This window comes from Macaca fascicularis, chromosome 1 (assembly GCF_037993035.2).
Source record: "Macaca fascicularis isolate 582-1 chromosome 1, T2T-MFA8v1.1".
NCBI classification, from domain to species: Eukaryota; Metazoa; Chordata; class Mammalia; order Primates; family Cercopithecidae; genus Macaca; species Macaca fascicularis.
In genome coordinates this window covers 213,748,692-213,770,115 of record NC_088375.1, presented here as the reverse complement: position 1 = coordinate 213,770,115, position 21,424 = coordinate 213,748,692, and the positions used below count along the sequence as shown (strand labels likewise).

General features: G+C 52.7%; 1 protein-coding gene across 6 annotated transcripts in view; it reads right to left on the bottom strand.

The window, feature by feature from the left end:
- The window catches only part of ECE1 (endothelin converting enzyme 1), a 133,578-nt gene that overhangs the window by 75,054 nt on the left and 37,100 nt on the right, over window positions 1–21,424 (bottom strand). For 3 of the 6 annotated variants that reach the window (XM_045378906.2, XM_065528373.1, XM_065528381.1), the window contains one exon: window positions 1,378–1,464. The exons of 1 other annotated variant lie outside the window; for it this stretch is intronic. In XM_045378906.2, coding sequence (XP_045234841.1) covers window positions 1,378–1,464 — 87 coding nt within the window. Of the gene's footprint in view, window positions 1–1,377; window positions 1,465–1,668; window positions 1,776–21,424 lie in introns of those variants that run through there. 2 more of the 6 variants (XM_065528369.1, XM_065528370.1) reach the window with 2 other exon arrangements.

The window sequence follows — 21,424 nt, the reverse complement described above, 5'->3', positions numbered from 1 at the left end:
AATTATTCACTTCTTTTTTTTTTTTTTTTTTTTTTGAGACGGAGTCTTGCTCTGTCTCCCGGGCTGGAGTTGCAGTGGCCGGATCTCAGCTCACTGCAAGCTCCGCCTCCCGGGTTCACGCCATTCTCCTGCCTCAGCCTCCCGAGTAGCTGGGACTACAGGCGCCGCCACCTCGCCCAGCTAGTTTTTTGTATATTTTAGTAGAGACGGGGTTTCATCATGTTCACCAGGATGGTCTCGATCTCCTGACCTCGTGATCCACCCGTCTCGGCCTCCCAAAGTGCTGGGATTACAGGCTTGAGCCACCGCGCCCGGCCAGAATTATTCACTTCTAAGAGGCGTGTCTGAGTGGAGAGGGCCTGGCAACCTAAGTGTCCACTCATCCTAAGCTCGCCTTTGGGAAGAGTTGTGTGCCAGTTCACCAAGCGCCCCCAAGATTCTCCCAAATACCTCCCTTGGTCTACCTGGCAGAAGTCCTCCGGGAATTGGGGTGCCCCAGCTCCTCTTTCTACACTGGTTTCTGAAGAGCCAGATCACTGGGTCTCCTAGGGTGCCTGCATGGTTTCCAACACCTTCCCATGCACCTGGCTGGCTCCAAACCCCTCCAGCACTGAGGTCTTGGCCACAGCTCTCCCAGTGCAGCCCCCCAGGGAGGGGAGGGCAGAAAGCAACCTTGCTCAGTGTCCTGTCACATGGCAGGGACGGGGGTGGGGCCCTCCCCTGGAGTGGGCAGATGAGATGCCCACAGGTGCAGACCCTGGGGAGGAGAGGAATTGGACTTCCTCAGTAGGATGAAAAGTGGCAGGGAGAGGGGGCAGAGGACAGGTTCCCGGCCCCAAGAAACTCAGGTATTGGGAGGGAAAGAGGAAGAGGGTGGTACTGCCTCCTGGATAAGGTGACCAACTTTCCCAGTTTGCCCACGACTGGGGGAGTGGGTTCCAGGGATGCAGGGCTTTCCACGCTAAAACAGAAAAGCTACAGACTGCCGGTAATGAGCCTGGGCAAGTCCCGGGACATTCACAAACTGTGCCTTCTGTGGAAAGGGAACTGGGCCAGTTCGGGTCTCCGGGGTGCTTTTAACTCTGCCACCTGGGCTGTGGCCCCAGAAGCAGGTGGCCGGGAGGATGTGGGGATGGCAGGGGCAGGTGAGGGGAAACTGGTGGGTTCTGGAAGGCTTCTCGGCGCGGAGCTCCAGCTGCGGGGAGGCGCGGCCCCTCCGGGATAGCGGGACGGGGGAGGGGAAGAGGCGGGGTAGGTAGGGACGGGGGGGGGGGGGGGGGGGGGGGCGCGGCAGCAGCAGCGCGCATGCCCGGACCCCGGACCCCGGACCCCGGACCCCGGGCGCCGGGGCACCGGTTGGGAGCGGAGGGCGCCTACCTGCAGGCCGTTGGGATACGCGTCGCCCTCGGAGAGTGAGTCCACCAGGTCCTCCTCGTCCAACGTGGCCCGCTTGTAGGTCGACATCTGCAAGGCCAAATGCAGCACGGACTCCCTCAGCGCCTCCATGGCTCTCGCACCCGAATGGGGAAGAGGCCCCGACCCCCGCGCCGCCGCCGCCGCCGCTGCGCCCCGCCCCAGCTAGGACACCCGAGACCGAGACCGGCCCACGGAGCGGCCCGCGCGGGGAGGGGTCCCGCCCGCCTCCCGCCCCCGCCCTCCGGGCCGCACCCGCCTCACCCCCAGCGCCGACAGCAGGGCGGACACCGGGGGCGGCGGCCACAAGCCCCGCATGCTGAGCCCCAGACGCCTGGTCCCGCTGCCCGGGTGGCCGGGATGGGATGGGCCGGACCAAGAGTTGCACCACCTTCGCGGGCGGGGCCTGATCAGTGCGTCGGCGCCCGGTTCCCAACCGCCGGCCTCCCGGGGAGACCCCAAGACCCGAGAGGCCCGGGGGAGATGGGGACCCCTCCCTTCCCCGGAGGTCGGGAGAGGAGGCCCCCAAACTGAAGCCCCTAGCAGGCAGGAAAGACCCTCACAGTGAGCTCTCCTTCGAGAAAATCTTAAGTCCCCCTTCAACAATGGGGTCCCCAGTGGCAGATAACAAAAGTCTCAGGAAGGTGCCCTCGATTTGGCCCAGAGCAATCAAGACAGGTTCCCCTCAGCATCAGCACTTAGGTGTGTCTAGGGGGTTAATGCTAGAAAGACCAGACAAAAAAGGTGGAGTAAAAAGATAGGTGTCCCCTTTCAGTTCCCCTTCCTAGCTCAGAGGCCTTTAAGCCAGTTTGTGAATGAGTTTCAGAAAATTTCTCTGAACTCCCTGACACGGGATGAAAGAGCTGTGTGTGTGCATTTGGATGGCTGCAGGGTGGTCCGGTGGTCACCCCCGTGCTCAAAGGTATCGCCCTCCCTGCAACACAAGAGAACCACTGCTCCAGGGACGTCAGAAGCCAGGAAGGGGACCCTTCTTTCCCATCTTCCCCATCAAGAGTCTGAGCCTCAGCCAGGTGCCCCCTCCCCCCAGCCCCTGAGCCCTCTCCTATAACCCTAAGCAGGGAAAGGGGGCTCTCTCAGATATGAGGTGTTCAGTTAGGGACTCAGCCCCAGCACTGTCCCAACCAAGAACCCCAGAGAGGTCTAACCCAGCAGATTTCCAAAGGACTCTCCACTTCTAGCAAGATGGGAATCCCTGCATTAATGAGTACTTTTCAACTTTGCAAAGTACATTTCTGTTCATTCCAAATGTGATTCTCACAGTCACACATATGTGTGAATAAACAGGTTTAGAGGGGTGAGGGGCCTGACATCACAGGGACAAGTGAGGGCAGTGGCCCCTAATGGTCTCCTGGCTTCCACTCCTGCCCTCTGACAGCCCCCTCGGCAGCCAGGGTGAGCTTTTAAAATGAAATCTGGCTGAAGCCAGGCGCCGTGGCTCGCTCACGCATATAATCCCAACACTTTGGGAGGCCAGGGTAGGTGCATCACTTGAAGTCAGGAGTTCAAGACCAGCCTGGCCAACATGGTGAAACTCTGTCTCTACTAAAAACACAAAAAATCAGCTGGGCCTGGTGGCATGCACCTGTAATCCCAGCTACTCAAGAGGCTGAGGCAGGAGAACTGCTTGAACCTAGGAGGTAGAGGTTGCAGTGAGCTGAGATTGTGCCAGTGTACTCTAGCCTGGGTGACAGAGTGAGACTCAATCTCAAACCAATTAACAAAAAAACCCCACAGAAATCTAGCTGGGTGCAGTGGCTCACATCTGTAATCCCAGCACTTTGGGAGGCTGAGGCAGGAGAATCACTTGAGTCTAATTCTAGGTCAGCCTGGGCAACACAGACCCCAATTTTTTTTTTTTTTTTTTTTACAGGTGTGGTGGTACGCGCCTGTAGTCCCAGCTACTTGGGAGGCTGAGGTGGGAGAATCGCTTGAAGCCAGGAGGTGGCAGCTACAGTGAGCTGTGATTGCATCACTGCACTCCAGCCTGGACGACACAACAAGATTTTGTCTGAGTAAATAAATAAAATAAAAATAAAATTCTGATATTACCACTCCCTTGCTTAAAACCCCTCCACTGTCCCTGGAATCAAATCCAAACCCTTCACTGGGCCCCATGGCCCCTGCCCACTCTGGGCCCTCATCTTGTGCTACCCACCCCCCCACCTCCTCATGCAGTTCCTCAGTTTCTAGTTTTCCCCTTCCCCTAAGACCTTTGTAGCTGCTGTTGTCTCTGTCTGGAACATTTTTTCCTCCTCTCTACTCCTCCCATGGTCAGCTCCAACTTCCCATCTCAGCCTAGTACCTCCTCAAATGTCCCAGGAACCCTAAGCAGTCCCCCAAATTCTCCATTACAGCATCCTGTTCGTTTTCCTTTATAGTACTTGTTGCAGGCTGTTTTGTTTTGTTTTCATGTCTTTATCATCACTCTCTCTGCCCCTCCCCGGAATCCACAGCTTTACTGGGGCTGGGACCTTGTCTGGCCTGTCCAAAACAGACTTTCCGTCCCCCAGCACAGAGTAGGTGCTCAACAAACAGTTCTTAAAATCAAAGGGGGCACAAGTAGAGGGGAAGTGCCTTTAAGTTCTCAAGAATTCTCCTGCATCTAACTTCGTAATACCTACAGAAATAGGGAACACATCGAAAGGTCACAGGCCCTGGGGAGGCAGGGTGCATGGGAAGAGTCTGAATTCTGGAGACTTCTGCCTCACTCCCACTGGGTGCAAGAGTTTCCATTACCCATCCCAGAGAGAGGGGGGACTCTGAGGCTGCTTCACTTACTGCTGGGTTGCTTTTTCTAGAATAGGACACTTGGTTATACTACATACCAGGTGTCGATCGCCAGAGGAAAAGACTTGAAAAAGAAGTTCAGTTGACCGAACATCTCCCCTGGGCACTTGGGTGGTGTAAGGGATTCACCCGGGTGGTGTAAGGGATTTGTCAGTTCTTTTACACCCACCATCTCTTTTAAGCTTCTCACCCTTCCCTGGGAAGCAGGTATCACTGGTTCCTTTTACAGAGAATGAAACTGAGGTTCAGGGAAGTAACTTGCCCAGGTGCGGTTAAGCGATGGCTCCTCCTCCTTCTGTCTCATTTCAGAGATTTCCCCTTCTGGCAAGCTCTCCTGACTACCCTCCAGGGACCCCACACAGCACTTGGTCCCTGGCTCTGTGTCCCCACACAGCCACCCTACCCCATGCTGCCTTTTACTGCACACAGCATTTTAGACAGAATTCTGATGGCAGAGGCTCGGTCTTGTGGGACCCTGTCTCCTTAAGGGCTTAGGCTGGGGCTGGAACCTCTACAGATGTTTGAGCGAAGGCGGGAGGCAAGGGAGGGAGGCCGGAAGCCACCCCAGGGACTCTGATGTCTACCCTGCAGCAGCCTGTCTGTGGACAGATGATGCAGGAAGCTCACGGAACTCCCAAGCAGAAATCAGCAGAGATGGAGCACTGGTTATTTTTCAGCACACAAAAGCCAAGGGCCCCTTCCTGAGATGCCTGCCTCAGTGAAACTGAACCCACCTCAGATGGGAAAGGCTTGGTGGGCTCTGCTTGGTGGGAAGTCCACAGTGGGTAAGTAATATTTCAATAGCTGCCTGGGGCCCTTCACCCAGGGCCTTCCATTCACTACCTCAATGGCTCCCCACACCCACCTAGGGCCTCAGCCTCACAGGTATCACTTCCAGCTTACAGAACGGGGGAGGGGCCTGGACAGACCAAAAACCGACCATGCCGCTTGACAAATTCTCTCCTAACCCCACAGTGCCTCGTCCCTGAGATGAGAATCATCACCTCTGCTTTACAAATGAGATGACCAAGGGTTGGGGAGGAAAAAGGACTTACCCCTCAGCCCCGAGTCACCTCCTGGAGACTGAGGGAGCCAGGATGTGAATCTTCCCCCTGCCAAAGCCACTGACTCCACTATGCTGCCTCCAGAGAACCTGAGCCCTGCGGCGAGAAAGTGGCAGAGCTGGGCCTCGAACCTGGGTCCTGGACTCTTGGTCCCGTGCTCCTTGTGGAAGGTGGAACTGCTTCTTCAGGTGGGAACCTCACAGAGTCTGGGTGCCCTGGGCAGACAGGCTCTGGGCTGGCAGGGCAGCCACCACTTATTCTCCCTAATTGTCTCATTTGCGGTTGTGGGTGCCACACCTGGCCCCGAGAGCGTTGCGGAAGGAAAAGAACCTCTGCTTTGGTCTTCTCAGTTCCCTTCCTGGCACTGTGCAGTCGTGGAGGAGAAATCTGGGTTGAACCTGGGTCTGTGCTGATGAGAAGGGCCTGGCAGAAACCAAGAGTGGAGGGGTGGAACCACAGCTCCCCGTGGACTGCCCCGTCCTCAGTCCCCAGTGCCCCAGCGCACAAAGGAAGTGACGACAGCCAGATGAAGGTGCGATGGTCCCCAGCTCTGGAAACTCCACCCTGGGAAATCAAAGGCCTGGGGTGAGCAGAAACGAGAAATATAAACACGCACAGGTTTCTGGTAACAAAAGCCTCCTGGCCTGGTGGCACCTGGGCATGACCCCCTTTGCCCAGACGACATTAGTCACTCATTTGGCTCTTGTGTTTGGATGGCCAAAGGCGGGCGATCGTTAAGGCATCTTGGGGTGTGAGGTGGAAAACGGAAGCCCCACAAGTGAAATTCTGAGGCTTGGGACTGAGCCACACCCTCCACAGCTGTTTTCACATTGTCTCTAAGCCTCAGCTCCTTAGAGACTCCGCCCTTCGTGGCCAAAGTCCCCATCAGTTACTACTTTTGGTGCTGGTAATTGGCTGGGATCTGTGAAATCTTCACATGTCATCTAAAACACACTCATATTATCTGGTAGCTAAACACTTATATTTGAGAGATGCTATAATGTAGTGGGTAAAAGCTCTGGATCGAAACCTTATTTCAGATCCCCAATCTGAACTTCCCAGCTGTGTGACCCTTAGCAAGTGACTCAGCCTCTCTGTGCCTCAGTACTCATCTGTCAAATGAGGATGATGATGATAATAATAGTACCTCCCTCATAGGACTGTGGTGACACTTAAATGAGGTAATACAGATAAAGTGCTTGGCTGGGCATGGTGACTCATGCCTGCAATCCCAGCACTTTGGGAGACCGCAGGCGGGAGGATTGCCTGAGGCTAGGAGTTCAAGACCAGCCTGGGAAACACAGGGAAACCCTGTCTCAAAAAAAAAAAAAAAAACCCCAAGTAAGACAACTTTGGGCAAGGGGTAAGATATAAAAATATGGCTATCACTTCTAAAGATATGCCACTCGACATTTATTATTATTACATTATCCATTATATTTCCCAGTATTTTTCACCAGAGAAATTTCCATGTGATTAACTCATTTTTAAATTTACTATGAAGTTCCTGAAAGTGTAAACTGCTTCTTTACTTTTTGATAACAGGAATCGGCTTGTATCTCTCTTTTCTTTGGCTGCCAGGAAACTCACAGCCAAATCAGAAACTCGCCTATGGGCACTTTCTTGGCCTTTATGTTCAGCTTTTTCCTTGTCCACATTTTCCACTCTGTTTTCCGTGATTCTGATTTTCCATTTGGTATTGCATCTTGTTTTACTGAATGTATTTTATTTATAACCTATCATGAATCCTTTGTGGAACAGAGTTAGAAACAACATTTATCAGGCAGTTAAGACAGACCTGAGCCCAATCACAGGTTTCCTGGCTCATGTGACCTTGGACATGTTGTTTTCACCCTCAGGTCTCAGTTTCCTCATCCATAAAAGGGCCATTGTGAATACCGAGTAAGCCAGAACGTGAACTGCCTGGCATCCAGCAGCCCGGCCCTGCGGGAACCGCACCACAGGGACACGCTGCGCAGGCCACCTCTTTCTGCTTGCTTCTCCTTGTCTTCCTCACCACCCCTCCCATTTGCTTCTGCCCTCATCCAGATTTTCCAGTCTTGACCTTATTCAGCCAACATTTGTTGTTACTCTAGCCCTGCTGTAAACTCAGTGAAAATAACAGACTGCCCAGGTGATGGAGGTTAATATCAACAGCAAGAAGTCAAATATGAGTTATTAATAGAAATCATGTACCCTTCGGCCGGACGCTCATGCTTGTAATCCCAGCACTTTGGGAGGCAAGGCGAGCAGACTGCTTGAGCCCAGGAGTTTGTGACTAGCCTGGGTAACATAGTGAGACTTTGTCTCTACAAAAAATTAAAAAAAAAAAAAAATTAGCTAGGTGTGGTGATATCCACCTGTGGCCCCACTACTTGGGAGGCTGAGGTGGAAGGATTCCTTGAGCCTAGAAGGTTGAGGCTGCAGTGAGCTGAGATCATGCCACTGCACTCTAGCTTGGGTGACAGAGCAAGACCCTGTCTCAACTACAAAAAAAAAAAAAAAAAAAAACAGAAATAAAATAAAATAAAATAAAATAGTCATTGACCTTGACATTGCCCAGTTCTCAAGGCTCTTTGTGTCTTACAATCACCTTGTGTCCTTTTTTTTTTTTTTTTTTTTTTTTTTTTTTTTGAGACGGAGTCTCACTCTGTCACCCAGACTGGAGTGCAGTGGCCAGATCTCAGCTCACTGCAAGCTCCGCCTCCCGGGTTTACGCCATTCTCCTGCCTCAGCCTCCCGAGAGCTGAGACTACAAGCGCCCACCACCTCACTGGCTAGTTTTTTTGTATTTTTTAGTAGAGACGGGGTTTCACCGTGTTAGCCAGGATGGTCTCGATCTCCTGACCTTGTGATCCGCCCGTCTCGGCCTCCCAAAGTGCTGGGATTACAGCACCTTGTGTCTTACAATCACCTTGTGGGATAAGTCCTGGGATCACATTTTACAGATGCAGAGACTGAGGCTCAGAGAAAGGAAGCAGCTTAGCTTGTCAGAGCTGGAGCCCAAACCCAGATCTTCCTGGTCATCTGGGGGCTCACCCCCTTTTTTTGTGCCTCCTACCCAGAGCCTGGCTCTCTAGGCTAACTTCCTTCAGAGGCTACGGGCCACCCATCTGGGATGTGGGAGAGAGGGACAGATATAACTGCTGGGGGCTGGAGAGGGAGACTCCCCCTTCTACCATCCAAGGCTCAGATGGAACTGAAGGCCTGTGCATGGGAAGGCAGCAGGTGGGCAGGGGCTGGGGAGGCCTCAAGGTGAGACTCAGGGAGACACTCCAAGGCCAAGGGCACAGGGCAGAGGTAGGAGGTCAAGGTTGCTAACTGCCCCTTGGAGAAGGCAGCAGCCCTGCCAGCCTGTGAGTCAACCACCCTGGCGTGGCCCGGAGTCCCAGGGCTGGGCTCCCGTGAATGTGCTGGCAGCAGGAGACTTGCCTCCACACACACAGCGCTGGGAAGCACTCACTCATGTGGCCCGGTGTTGACTCAACTGCCAGAGGCCCTGGGGGCATGGGAAGTCTTACCTAGTGTTGCTGGCCCATTCCTCAGTGCCTGCTGTGGAGGCCACCCCATGCCCAAGCCCCAAACCTGGTCAGCAGCCTCTCGCTCCTACCTGATACAGGCTACTGACCTGCCCACCCTGTCTACCTGCCTGACAGCCTCCATCAGTCATCTCCCGTCCTCTGTCCAGGGGGCTCTGTCCCCTCGGGATGCCTTCCCTGATGACCCCCTGACCCCCTTGATCTCCTACTGTAGCTCCCTTTAGTCCTTCAGCTCCTGGCTAACTCCTGGCAGGACTTTCTTTTTCTTTTTTTTTTTTTTTTTTGAGACGGAGTCTCGCTCTGTCACCCAGGCTGGAGTGCAGTGGCACAATCTTGGCTCACTGTAACCTCTGCCTCTCGGGTTCCAGCGATTCAATTCTGCCTCAGCCTCCTGAGTAGTAGGGACTACAGGCATCCACCACTATGCCCGGATAATTTTTGTATTTTGTTTGTTTGTTTGTTTTGAGACAGAGTCACTCTGTCGCCCAGGCTGGAGTGTGTTGGAGCATCTCGGCTCACTGCAAGCTCCGCCTCCTGGGTTCACAGCATTCTCCTGCCTCAGCCTCCCGAGTAGCTGGGACTACAGGTGACCGCCACCACACCTGGCTAACTTTTTGTATTTTTAGTAGAGACAGGGTTTCACCGTGTTAGCAAGGATGGTCTCGATCTGCTGACCTTGTGATCCGCCAGCCTCAGCCTCCCAAAGTGCTGGGATTACAGGTGTGAGCCACCGTGCCTAACCTAGTTTTTGTATTTTTAGTAGAGACAGGATTTCACCACATTGGCCAGGCTGGTCTCAAACTCCTGACTTCAGATGATCCACCCACCTCGGCCTCCCAAAGTGCTGGGATTACAGGCGTGAGCCATGGCTCTTGTTGCTGTTGTTTTTTTAAGAGACTAGGTGTCACTCTGTCACCCAGGCTGGAGTGGAGTGGTATGATCATGGCTCACTGCAGCCTCCAAACTCATGGGATCAAGTGATGCTCTTGCCTCAGCTTCCTGAGTAGCTGGGACCACAGGTGGGTAGCACCATGCCTAGCTAATTTTAAACATTTTTTGTGTAGAGACAAGGTCTCATTATATTGCCCAGGCTGGTCTCTCAAATTCCTGGGCTCAAGCGATCCTCCGGCCTCAGCCTCCTAAAGTGATGGGATTACAGGCATGAGTCACCACGCTCGGCCTGGGCAGGACTTTCTAAAGAGGGACTGCATCACACACTGACTCCCTGGAGCTGGCAGGATGAAGCCCACGAACCTTGGCCTGGCTTGCTAAATCCTCCCTCCCGGCTCGCTCAAGAGTTTGAGTCTGTCTTCTTTCTCCGGCTGGCTCCTCAGCTTACACGCTTTCCTCCAGGCAGCTCTCTTGGGCTTCACAGTGACCCTTCCTCAGTGCTCCCCAGCAGCATGCTTCTAGCATCTCATCCCAACAGACTGACCAGCAGCTGTGTGCGGCTGTGTGGCCCTGACCAAGTCATTTCACTTTGTTTTTATGCTTTGGCTTTCACATCTTTCCACAGATGTGAACGGAGATGACCATGGTGCCGACCCCAAAGGACCCTTACACGTCTTAAAAAAGTGAGCCACGGAAAGGCCTCAGCCCAGTGCCTAGCAGAGAAGCAGCACATGGGAGGGAAGGAACGACTAGAGAAGCCCCGTGGTGTGCCAGGCACTAGACCTGGGACTCGGCGGCACGTGTCAGCTCCTTGCAAGTGTGAAACGACTGGAGTGCAGCGAGGGTCAGTAACTCGCCTTAAGTCACACATCTGGTAAACAGCAAAGCCTGGATTTTAACCTAAGTTTTCCCATTACATCGGATAAGATGGCAGTCACCACCTCCTTCTAACCCACCCTGCCTCACCTGCTCCATCCTTACGACTTCAGGTGTCACCTCCTAGCTGGATTTAAGGGGCTGAGTTGTCCACTCTGATCTTTTCCAAGCACAAATGCAAAGCAGACCAGAAAGCAGCTGGCCCTGACTCCAGGGCTACCCACAGATGCCCCTGTACCTCCTCATGCTCCTGTGCTCCCGTGTGATGTCCTGGGCTGTGCAGGATGACAAGGTTGAGGAAGTCAAAAGCTGAAGAGACCAAGTGCTCCCTGACAATTTGCCGATCTAATCACATACAACTTAAGACAAAGTTAACCCATCTCACTGAATGATATGGTATAATGGTGATGACTGAGCTGCCCGCTAATTATGCTCAACCAGGAAGCAGCTCATGGAGTTGGTTGTAATTAGTATTTGTGTTACACAGGTGGGTGTGTGGGTGGGTGAGGGCTGGGCAGAGGGAGGAGGAAGTAGGTGCGGCAGGAAGCTCTGGGGACTCCTTGGATCCATGAACCCCATGCCAGCCAACTCATGTGGTTGATCCTGTCTGACCTTCATGATGGCCTCATAATGTACTGTTATCTCTCTTCTAAGGTGAGAAAACAGGCTCAGAGAAGTCCATTCACTTGTCCAAGGTCAGAGAGCTAGAAAATGACAGAGCCAGGGTTCCCTCTTCAGCCCAGGAGATGTCTTGGACAGCAGAAGGAACAGGAATAGGGCTGGGAGGCTGGAGGTCCACATTTGGGCCCCAGTTCTGACACTGCCTTACCGTGGGCCTCAGCAAGTAGCATCCCTCTTCAGGACACAAAGAGATAGTATGTCTATCAGGTTACGGGCGGCTGAGGGTGTGGACTTGGGAGCAAGGCTCCTTGGATTCTAATCCTTGGGCAAGCTACTTCACCATCTGAGCCTCGGTGTCCTCATCTGTAAAATGGAGATGACAACAGTGTCTCCCTCATAGGCTTGTGAAGATAAAAATGAGTATCAAGACTTAGAACAATGCCTGAATATTATTGTCATTTATGGGGAGAAATGAGTTTTGCTGTCCATTTTTCATCTGTAAAATGGGGAAGTAGTTGCTGGATCCGAACAGTGGTTTGCAAACAGATTTTCTTTCATCCCATAGCGCCCTTTATTTAAAAAACTAAACACGGCAACCCAAAATACAAAAGAGATGTAAGTGGAGCTGAGCTGCCACTTAGGCACTCAATGAGCTCATATCCTGACCCTGAACCCAGCTCCCTCAGGAGTTCTAAGGAATGGAGTTTGAAAAATCACTCAACTGTCTCTGAGAACTGGTGGCTCTAAGCTCTGAGATCAGGGGTGGGGCGGAAGCAGGAAACCATGGCATGGGCCTGGCTGGTGCTCACCCACTGGAGGCAGCACATGGGGGCTGTGGGACACGCAGAGTTCCCTGCTGCTGGCCTGCCGGCTGCCTCCAGGGCAGCTGGACAACTGTCTCCCCAAGAGGCCGCTGAGAAGCAGGGAGAAGAACACCAGGCTTGGAGTCAGGTGGGTGGTTCTGGGCAGGTCGTGTCCCTCTCTGGGGCCCATTTTCCTCACCTGTAAGATGGGGATGGTAACACTGCACTCATCAGGTGTCCTAATGATAAAAATTGCATCACATGCGTGAAAAGGCTTTGCAATGGAAAGACTGCCCCGAATGACCTTTTTTTTTTGAGGCAGAGTCTTGCTCTGTTGCCCTGGCTGGAGCGCCGCAGTAGTGCAAACTCAGCTCATTCCAACTTCCGCCTCCTGGGCTCAAGCAATTCTCCTACCTCAGCCTCCCGAGTAGCTGGGACCCGAGTTGCTGTGCCACCACATGCAGCTAATTTTTTATATCTTTAGTAGAGACAGGGTTTTGCCACGTCGGCCAGGCTGGTCTCAAACTCCTGACCTCAATTGATCTGCCTGCCTTGGCCTCCCAAAGTGCTGGGATTACAGACCTAAGCCACTGTACCCAGCCCTGAATTACTATTTTTGCTCCTTTCTGGTAGATTTTTTCTTCTTCTTCTTCTTAAGAGCGTAGACTCTGAAGTCAGACTAAATAGGTCCAAGTCTCCACTCCAGCACCACTAGCTGATTGCTCAACATCCAGCTACTGAGCTTGTTTCCTTGGAGTAAAATGAAAACATAAGGCCGGGCGCAGTGGCTCAAGCCTGTAATCCCAGCACTTTGGGAGGCCGAGACGGGCAGATCACGAGGTCAAGAGATCGAGACCATCCTGGCTAACACAGTGAAACCCCGTCTCTACTAAAAAAAAATACAAAAACTAGCCGGGCAAGGTGGCGGGCACCTGTAGTCCCAGCTCGGAGGCTGAGGCAGGAGAATGGCGTAAACCCGGGAGGCGGAGCTTGCAGTGAGCTGAGATCCAGCCACTGCACTCCAGCCCGGGCGACAGAGCGAGACTCCGTCTCAAAAAAAAAAAAAAAGAAAACATAAGGCGCTTTGTTAGTGCTCGGTACACAGCAAGTGCTCCATTAGTGTTTGCTGCTCTTGGGTTTGGTGGACAATAATGGCAAACTTGCTCCCTAGCACTCATGTCCAGTGTAGACGAAGCTGAAGAGGGCGTGTCTCCTCCTGACCCTCTCAAAGTAAACAGGTGAAAAGCAGGAGTGAGAATGTTTGGGTTCTGAGTTCACAAAAAGCAGGAGTGAGAATGTCTGGGTTCTGAGCTCACATATGGACCGAGCTTCCCTAGGCTGGCTTGGGGCTGTGTCTGACTTCTGTTCTTAAAAAGCCAATTCATGCTGGGTGCAGGGGCTCACGCCTATAATCCCAGCACTTTGGGAGGCTGAGGTAGGGGGATTGCTTTGAGCTCAGGAGAGAGCAGCCTGGGCAACAGGGCAAAACTCCATCTCTACAAAAAAAAAAAAAAAAAAAAAGGCCGGGCGCGGTGGCTCAAGCCTGTAATCCCAGCACTTTGGGAGGCCGAGACGGGCGGATCACGAGGTCAGGAGATCGAGACCATCCTGGCGAACACAGTGAAACCCCGTCTCTACTAAAAATACAAAAACTTAGCCGGGCGAGGTGGCAGGCGCCTGTAGTCCCAGCTACTCGGGAGGCTGAGGCAGGAGAATGGCGTAAACCCGGGAGGCGGAGCTTGCAGTGAGCTGAGATCGGGCCACTGCACTCCAGCCTGGGTGACAGAGCGAGACTCCGTCTCAAAAAAAAAAAAAAAAAAAAAAAAAAAATTAGCCAGGCATGGTGGCGTGGTCGCTCACATCTGTGATTCCAACTACTCGAGAGGCTGAGGCAGGATAATTACTTGAACCTGGGAGGTGGAGGTTGCAGTGAGCTGAGATCACACCACTGTACTCCAGCCTGAGTGACAGAGTGAGACCTTGTCTCCAAAAAAAAAGGCCAACTCAACAGCCATCTCCTGCAAGTTCTGTGATGCCAGGCCCTCACCACAACCCTGTGTGGTAGGTAGCACTGTTCCCATTTGACAGATGAGGAGACTGAGGCTCAGAGAGGTGACATGGCCACCTTGAGGTCAGATTGCCCCTTCCAGGCCAGGCTCAGTGGGCTCCCCTGATGTAGAGCTGCAGGAAAGCACGTGAGGCCCAAGCACCAGCCCAAACTGCATGGCATTCTAGCAGGCAGTGCATTCTCAGAGTGGGGAGACCCAGCAGGCATTAGGTCTTAGTCAGGAACCAACCTTGGCCCCAAGGGAACCAGCAGTTTAACAGGCTAAGCTCCCCATGTCCAGCCCCATGCCATCTCCTCCAGGAGGCCCTCTCTGACCAGTCCTGCCACCTCCCCCTCTTCTGGCCCAGGCCCCACACCAAGCCCTTGCTGTGCACCAGGCTGGTGCTAAGCACCCTACACGCATCACTCTTTTTAATCCTGCCAACAACTTTCTGGCTCTGTGACCCGGGCAGTCTGAGCCTCGATTTTCTCATTGGTGAAACAGTGATGATAACAGCACGTATCTCAGAACTGGGTGTGAGGATCAAATTAGGAAAATCCAGTAATAATGACAAATACTTATTTGGCACTTACTGCATATCAGGCCCTGGCTCACTGACTTACAGGTAAGATAAGGCCCAGAGAGAAGAATCTGATGTGTCTGCTGGCCCCTTCCCACCACGCCCCTTCTCAGGCTCCAGAAATGACCACAGACCATTTTCCCAAACCCCTGCCTTGAGGAATGCACAGAACGCCAGAGTGGGAGCCAGGAGTCCTGGCGTGAGTTCAGGCCGAGTGCTCCCTGGGCCTCAGTTTCCTCCCCTGGCCCACCCTGCCCCCTTTGGAGGTGGAAGGTGATGACGGAAATGTGGCAGTGTTTTGCCCGGTGATGCTTATATTCTCCTCCCCTACCTTTCCCAAATGACAGGCTTGTCCAGATGAATCACCAGGGGGCAGGAATGCCCCAGCTCTTGGCTCCTGGGCAGCAGCAGCCTGCCCTGGCCCTGGGCTGACCGATTTCTCTATCCTCATCTCCTCTACCCGACCAGGCTCCTGCTATTTCTGCCCCCACTTGCCTGGTGCTTTCTGTGCCTCTCATGGCTCCTCATCCACCAGGCTTCCATCTACCCAGCCCCGTGGCTCCTTTCCCAGAACTCCCTAAAACTGGGCTCCACCAACTGATAGCCAAGGTGTCCAGACATGCAAAGTGCCCAAGCCAGGGCAGTCCCAGCAGGGTGGGGCCGAGGTATTCTCTCCTCACCTGTTCAGGGAGGTGGCACCGTGGGGGCTATCAAAGCTCCACCCAAGTGGCATAACCATCCCCAGAGGCCTCACCCTCCACTCTTGCCCTCGAGGGGAACATCTGTAGTGGTGGGGAACACAGATTATGGAGAAACAGTCAGAATTCAAATCCCAGCTCTGCCAAGCACTCACTCCGTAACCTTGGACAAATCACTTAATCCCTCTCTATGGCTCAGCTTACTCATCTGTAAAATGGATCTATTCATCAACTGTTACAAAGATTACATGACTTAATAATAGAGAGCACTTAGAACAGGACCTGAAACAAAGGAAGCACTCAGGAAATGCCAGCTGTCATTATTACTAACATTCCAGCTGGCCCAAGGCAGAACTCATAAACTGGCCATCCACAGGTCAAACCTGGCCCACAGATGTGAATTATTTGGCCTACGGCGCTAGAAATTTCGTTGTTGTTGTTTTTTGAGACAGGGTCTCACTCTGTCGCTCAGGCTGGAGTACAGTCGCATCATCTCAGCTCGCTGTAACCTCCGACTCCCAGGCTCAAGCAGTGCTCCTACCTTAGCCTTTCAAGTAGCTGGGACTAGGAGGCATGCGCCATCATACCTGACTAATTTTTTGTATTTTTAATAGAGATGGGGTTTCGCCATGTTGGCCAGGCTGGTCTTGAACTCCTGATCTCAGATGATCTGCCTGTCTTGACCTCCCAAAGTGCTGGGATTACAGGCGTGAGCCACTGTGCCGCCAGCTTAGAAAAGTTTTTGAAATGTAACATTTTGGAGATATTATAAAACAAAGGAATTGTTTCAATTTTCCTTTAAAAAAAAAAAAAAAAGACGACGGCAATGCTGGGACCACATTCTCCACGTGGTGGCTGGGGCTGAGGAGTGGCCACCTCCTCTGGACAGGTCACGAGTCCCTGGGGTTCCACAGCCCACCCCAACCCCTCATCTCCTCCTCACTGTGGCCCCAGGGTGAGCTGTCAATTTTCATCACGTCAATGTTGTTTCTTATTTTTTAAAAAAGAGAGAAATATTTATCATATCCTTGTCTTGGTCAAAAGTGAAATGATTTACATGTAGTTTCAAAACAAGAAAACTAAGCCATATGGCGACAGACATCAGAACAGCGGCCACCTCCGAGGATGAGACTTACTGGAAGGGTGCATGAGGGAATGTTCTGGGGAATGGGAATGTCCTGGAAATACCCTCTATCTTGATTCTGTGGTTACACGGGTGTCTACATTTGTCAAAACTCCTCAACCCTCACTTGTGCATTTCACTCTAATGGAAATTACACCTGATTAAGAAAAAAAAAATGGAAAACTGAAAGATAGGTCTGGAGGGGCTCACGTTTCAAGGAAAACAGAAAACAAATGTGTCTACATTTGTCAAAACTCCTCAACCCTCATTTGTGCATTTCACTCTAATGGGAATTACACCTGATTAAGAAAAAAAAATGGAAAACTGAAAGATAGATCTGGAGGGGCTCATGTTTCAATGAAAACAGAAACTGATTCCTTTATAGTGTTGAACATACTGACGATTGGGAAAGAAGACACAACTGAAGATGCCTCTGGAAAATCAGCCCAGTCCCGTGCTTGGTCCCTGCTTACATCTGAGTTTGAGACCCACAGGTTAAGGCCTTGAATGACATATCTTCAAAAACCTATGCAGAACTCCAACATACAACATAGAATTGTCATGAGCCACATGTGGCTATTTCAATCAAATTAGTTAAAAATAAAGTGAAAAATTCAACCCTCCTTTGCACTGGCCACATGTGAAGTGCTTCATAGCCACACCCAGGCTCGACAGCATAGACACAGGCCATTTCCGTCATCCCAGAAAATTCCATTGGACAACACTGGTATACACACTGTCTACAAAGCCAGGCTAACTTCTGGTCTGATTAACATCTGGATCCCTGGGCAGGGCAGGCACCATGAACACTGCTGTGCAGTGCTTGACAGAGAGCAGGTGCTCAGGAAATACGAGTTGAATGAATGAATGAAGGCAAAAGAAATAAACAGACTTGAATGAATCCCAACTCGGGCCTCCAACAACTGTAAACATTCCAGCAAACCTCCCCTCTGAGTTTTCATTTCCTCTATATAGAGAACAGCATAACAATCTGTCCCTCACTCTCAAAACTGGGCACATACACCGACGTCCTCAGGGTCGCTCAGACCACCAGGGGCCAAGAAGAACTCACGGGAGAACCGCTGTGTCAGCAGTCCCATCTGGAAATTCTAGAACAGGAGGGAGGCAAGGGAGCTGTGTAAGGGACAGTGGGAGCATTTCAGTTTGTGAGAGTGGCCTTTGGAAAGGGCGGGTACGGGTGGTAAAGAGACAGCAGGCTGGGCTCCACTCTGCGGGTTTGGGAGGGAGGGCTGCTGAGCACAGGGGAAAATCTATGTTTGCCCCCATGCCTGGTGGCTGCAATCTGAGCTGGGAAACAGCATCAGACACCCATAAATACTGCTGTGGTCATAGTGGCAGGACAGGGAGCCACTTCAATCCCCAGAGAGAACCCTCTGTTCTGAGTGGCATGGACCCCCAGCAGGGCAGACTGAGACAGGGCCTGCCACGAGGACTGCTAGGAACAAAGAGGGCTGGCTGGGCCCTGAGCAAGGAGCTGGTCTGGGTTTGTCTTCCCAGCATCCATCCTTCTCCATATCCAGCCATATGGGGCCTCCTGGATGCTGGGGATGTCAGTGTCATTGTCTGTGTATTCATTTGCTCATTCATTCATCCATTCATTCATTCAACAAATATTTATTATGTACCTACTATGTGCCAAGAAATGAGCTTCCTACCAGGAATACATTAAACAAGACAAAGCCTTTGCTGTCAGGAACTTGAATTGTAATACAAGGAGAGACAATAAACAATGTTACTAAGAGTCGCAGTAATAACAATAGCATCTTACATTTATTGAGTGCTTACTGTGTACCACATACTATACGTTGTTTTTTGTTTTTTTTTCAGATGGAGTTTGAAGTTTCGCTGTTGTTGCCCAGGCTGGAGTGCAATGGCACGATCTCGGCTCACTGCAACCTCGGCCTCCTGGGTTCAAGCGATTCTCCTGCCTCGGCCTCTCGAGTAGCTGGGATTACAGGTGCCCGCCACCACGCCTGGCTAATTTTTGTATTTTTAGTAGAGACGGCGTTTCACCATGTTGGCCAGGCTGGTCTCAAACTCCTGACCTCAGGTGGTCTGCCCACCTCAGCCTCCCAAAAGTGCTGGGATTACAGGCGTGAGCCACCGCATCTGGCCATATTACTGACCCTATTTTGTAGGTGAAAAAGCTGAGGCACAGAAAGGTTACTGTCAAGATCATCCAGCTCTAAGGCATTTGGGATTTGAACCCAGGCAATGTGACTCCAATTTGACCCTAACCAGTACAGTGACGGCCTCACTGCAGAGAGCGATGAGTGTTTCAAAGAAAGGGCAGCAGCGAGGTGTGCTCAAACCTCTGGGGAGGAGTCGAGGAAGGTCTCCATGAGCCCTGTCTGACCAACCCCCCCAATCTACAGATGAACTAACTGAGGCCCCCCGGACATGCTGAGTCAGGGGCACAGTCAGAACTAGAGGCCAGGCTTCTGCACTCCTGGCCCAGTGCTCCTTTCAAAGCCCTGCACCTGCGCCATGAATGCTAAGGGCTCGGCAGCGAGGACTGGGCCAACCTTTGGGCTTAGGATGACTGAGGTCCACCAAGGACTCCCTTGTCTCCCTGCACTCAAGACGCTCCCCTTCTTCTGGGCCCAGCATGGGTTTCAGCTCCCAGAGTGCTCCCTGCTTAGAACTCCTGTCCACATTACCCCAGCCCAGGCCCTGTAACGCTGGCTTTAACATTTCCAAAGCAGGCTCGTTCGCTTGAATTCACTTTTGCTCTTCACAGCGACTCCGAGGGGTCGGAGCTAGCATCTCCACGTCATGGGTGGAACACACATCTCAAGGTCAGATCCACTTGGCTGCTTAGCAGATGTGTGATGTTGAGGGAGTCACGTCACCTCTCAGAGCCTCAGTTTCCTCCCTCTGCACAGTGAAGGTGGCAGTGGCTTCCTTGCAGGGGGGTTATGAGCATCTAGTGAGATACCACTAGAGTCTGTGTGACGTGCCAAGCACAGTGGCTGACACATATTAAGTATTTTATAGAAAGCAAGTTTTAAACATGATCACTACAGTCATTGATGTGAGGATGTCAGCAGCAGAGGGGCCCCCAGAGGACATTTTCTTGCACACCAGGAGGCATTCTTGTCACTTGTCCCTACTGGATCTGGGGCTGGGGCTTCTTTGTACCTCTGAGGTACGAAGCGGAAGCTCTGCCTGGCCGGCAAGACCAGACCTGCTGCAGTGGCCAGGCTGCACCCACGCAGGGCCGCTGCTCCCAGGGCACTGGGCTCCAGACAGGAAATGGGAAGGGACAGATAAGCCTCTGTGAAAGGTGGCCAGGCACAGGGGAGAGGCCCTGCCCCCTTGAGAGGCTGGCCCCGCCTTGAGCATCCTTGTTGGGCAGAGATCTGGGCAGGACAGAAGAGAGGAGGAGCCTGGCTCAGTTTTGCTGCGATCCCAATGGGTCACATGCCTTCTGGATCCCCCCAGAAGGTTCTAGAATGGGGTCACCCCTCAAAACCTCCCTGGCTTGCTCTTAGCTTGGAACCATGAACGAGCTTGCTCCCACCCACGTGGGAAGCAGCTGCCCTTCCCCTGGAGACATTTTCCACTTCTCTACCTCCAGACCTCTGCTCATGCTGTTTCCTCCATCTGGTAAACCTCTCTCTGCTGTGCTGTCAGAAAATGGCCAACCTTCGGAGACTCAGCCAAAACGGCATTCCCTTTGCCCCAGCTTTAATTTAACAACCATTTGTGGATGCTCTGTAGATGGGCTGTCCTGCCCTCATACACCCTGCCAGGGCCTGGCCACTGGGGGACAACCAGAAGTCTTACTCTCCAGCCCCCACCCCGGAGGCCACCTGTGTAGGACCCCTAGGGGTTGCTGGGATCCTCCCCACAAATGGCAAAGCACTCTCTATTTGGGGGAACAGCCCTTCTCTGGAATTGGGGGTAAGAAGAGGAAGGGGGTCTTGTGAGAAGGAGGGGCCAGGAGGCCTGAGGGAGCTCTGGCGTGTGTTCAAGAAACCCTTTGGGATCAGAGACAAGGTCAAAGAGGCAGCCCTCATGAGGCTGTCCAGAGCCCTGGACATGGACCCAGGAAAATTGGCTGGGTGACCGCAGGCAAGTCACTTGCCCTTGCTGAGCCTCAACCTCCTCATTTGTGAAACAGGGCTAGTATCCCCAACCTCTGAATGTGACGGTGAAAAGCCTTGGTGCATGGGAGGGGCTTGAGTCTGGGTACTGAGGGGTGAGCCGGGGCCTGAGCCGATGCTAAAGGTCCCCCAGGGCTCCTTCTCTGATGCCATGTCTCAGAGCCTCCTCCCCTTCCTGCCTGCCCAGGGCTTCCCTCGGTAGCAGTTTTAAAACTCCCCAGTACCTGGGCTATGAGCCACAGCTTCTTAAAGTTCCCCGTCTCCTGCAGCGGGCTTAGTTGGACCCAGCTAGAGCCCATCATTCACTGTTTCTGGAGATTATCACAGTTTGCAGAAACAGCAGGGCACCTAGCAGGAATCTGGCGCTGGCTCCTCGCTAGTTGAGGCTGGAACTGGGCCAGGACAGCACCTCGTGTCCTCTAAAAGGATCCACAGGGCCTTCCCTCTCTCCTTTCCCCTCACTGAGGCACACTGGGGCTCCAGAGTTCTGGAGCTACATCCCAGGCACAGGCACTGCACTCTTGTCCCCACTGGGATATGAGACACACAAAGAACTCTGGGCTGGAGTCAGGGGAGGATGGTCACTCCCTCTCTGTGGTTAAGGACAGAAACTCTGGAGCCAGACTGCTGGTGTTCAAACCCTGGCTCTGTCATTCACCAACTGTGATCCTGAGTGAGTTACTTAACCTCTCTGTGCCTCTGTCTTCTCACCTGCAAAGTGGTAAATCATAGTACCCGTCCCACAAGGTTGTTGGGAAGATGCAGTCAGTTACCCAGAAAGCGTTTGGAGTAGTGCCTAGTATGCAGTGAGCACTGGCTTGGCTGGGTGA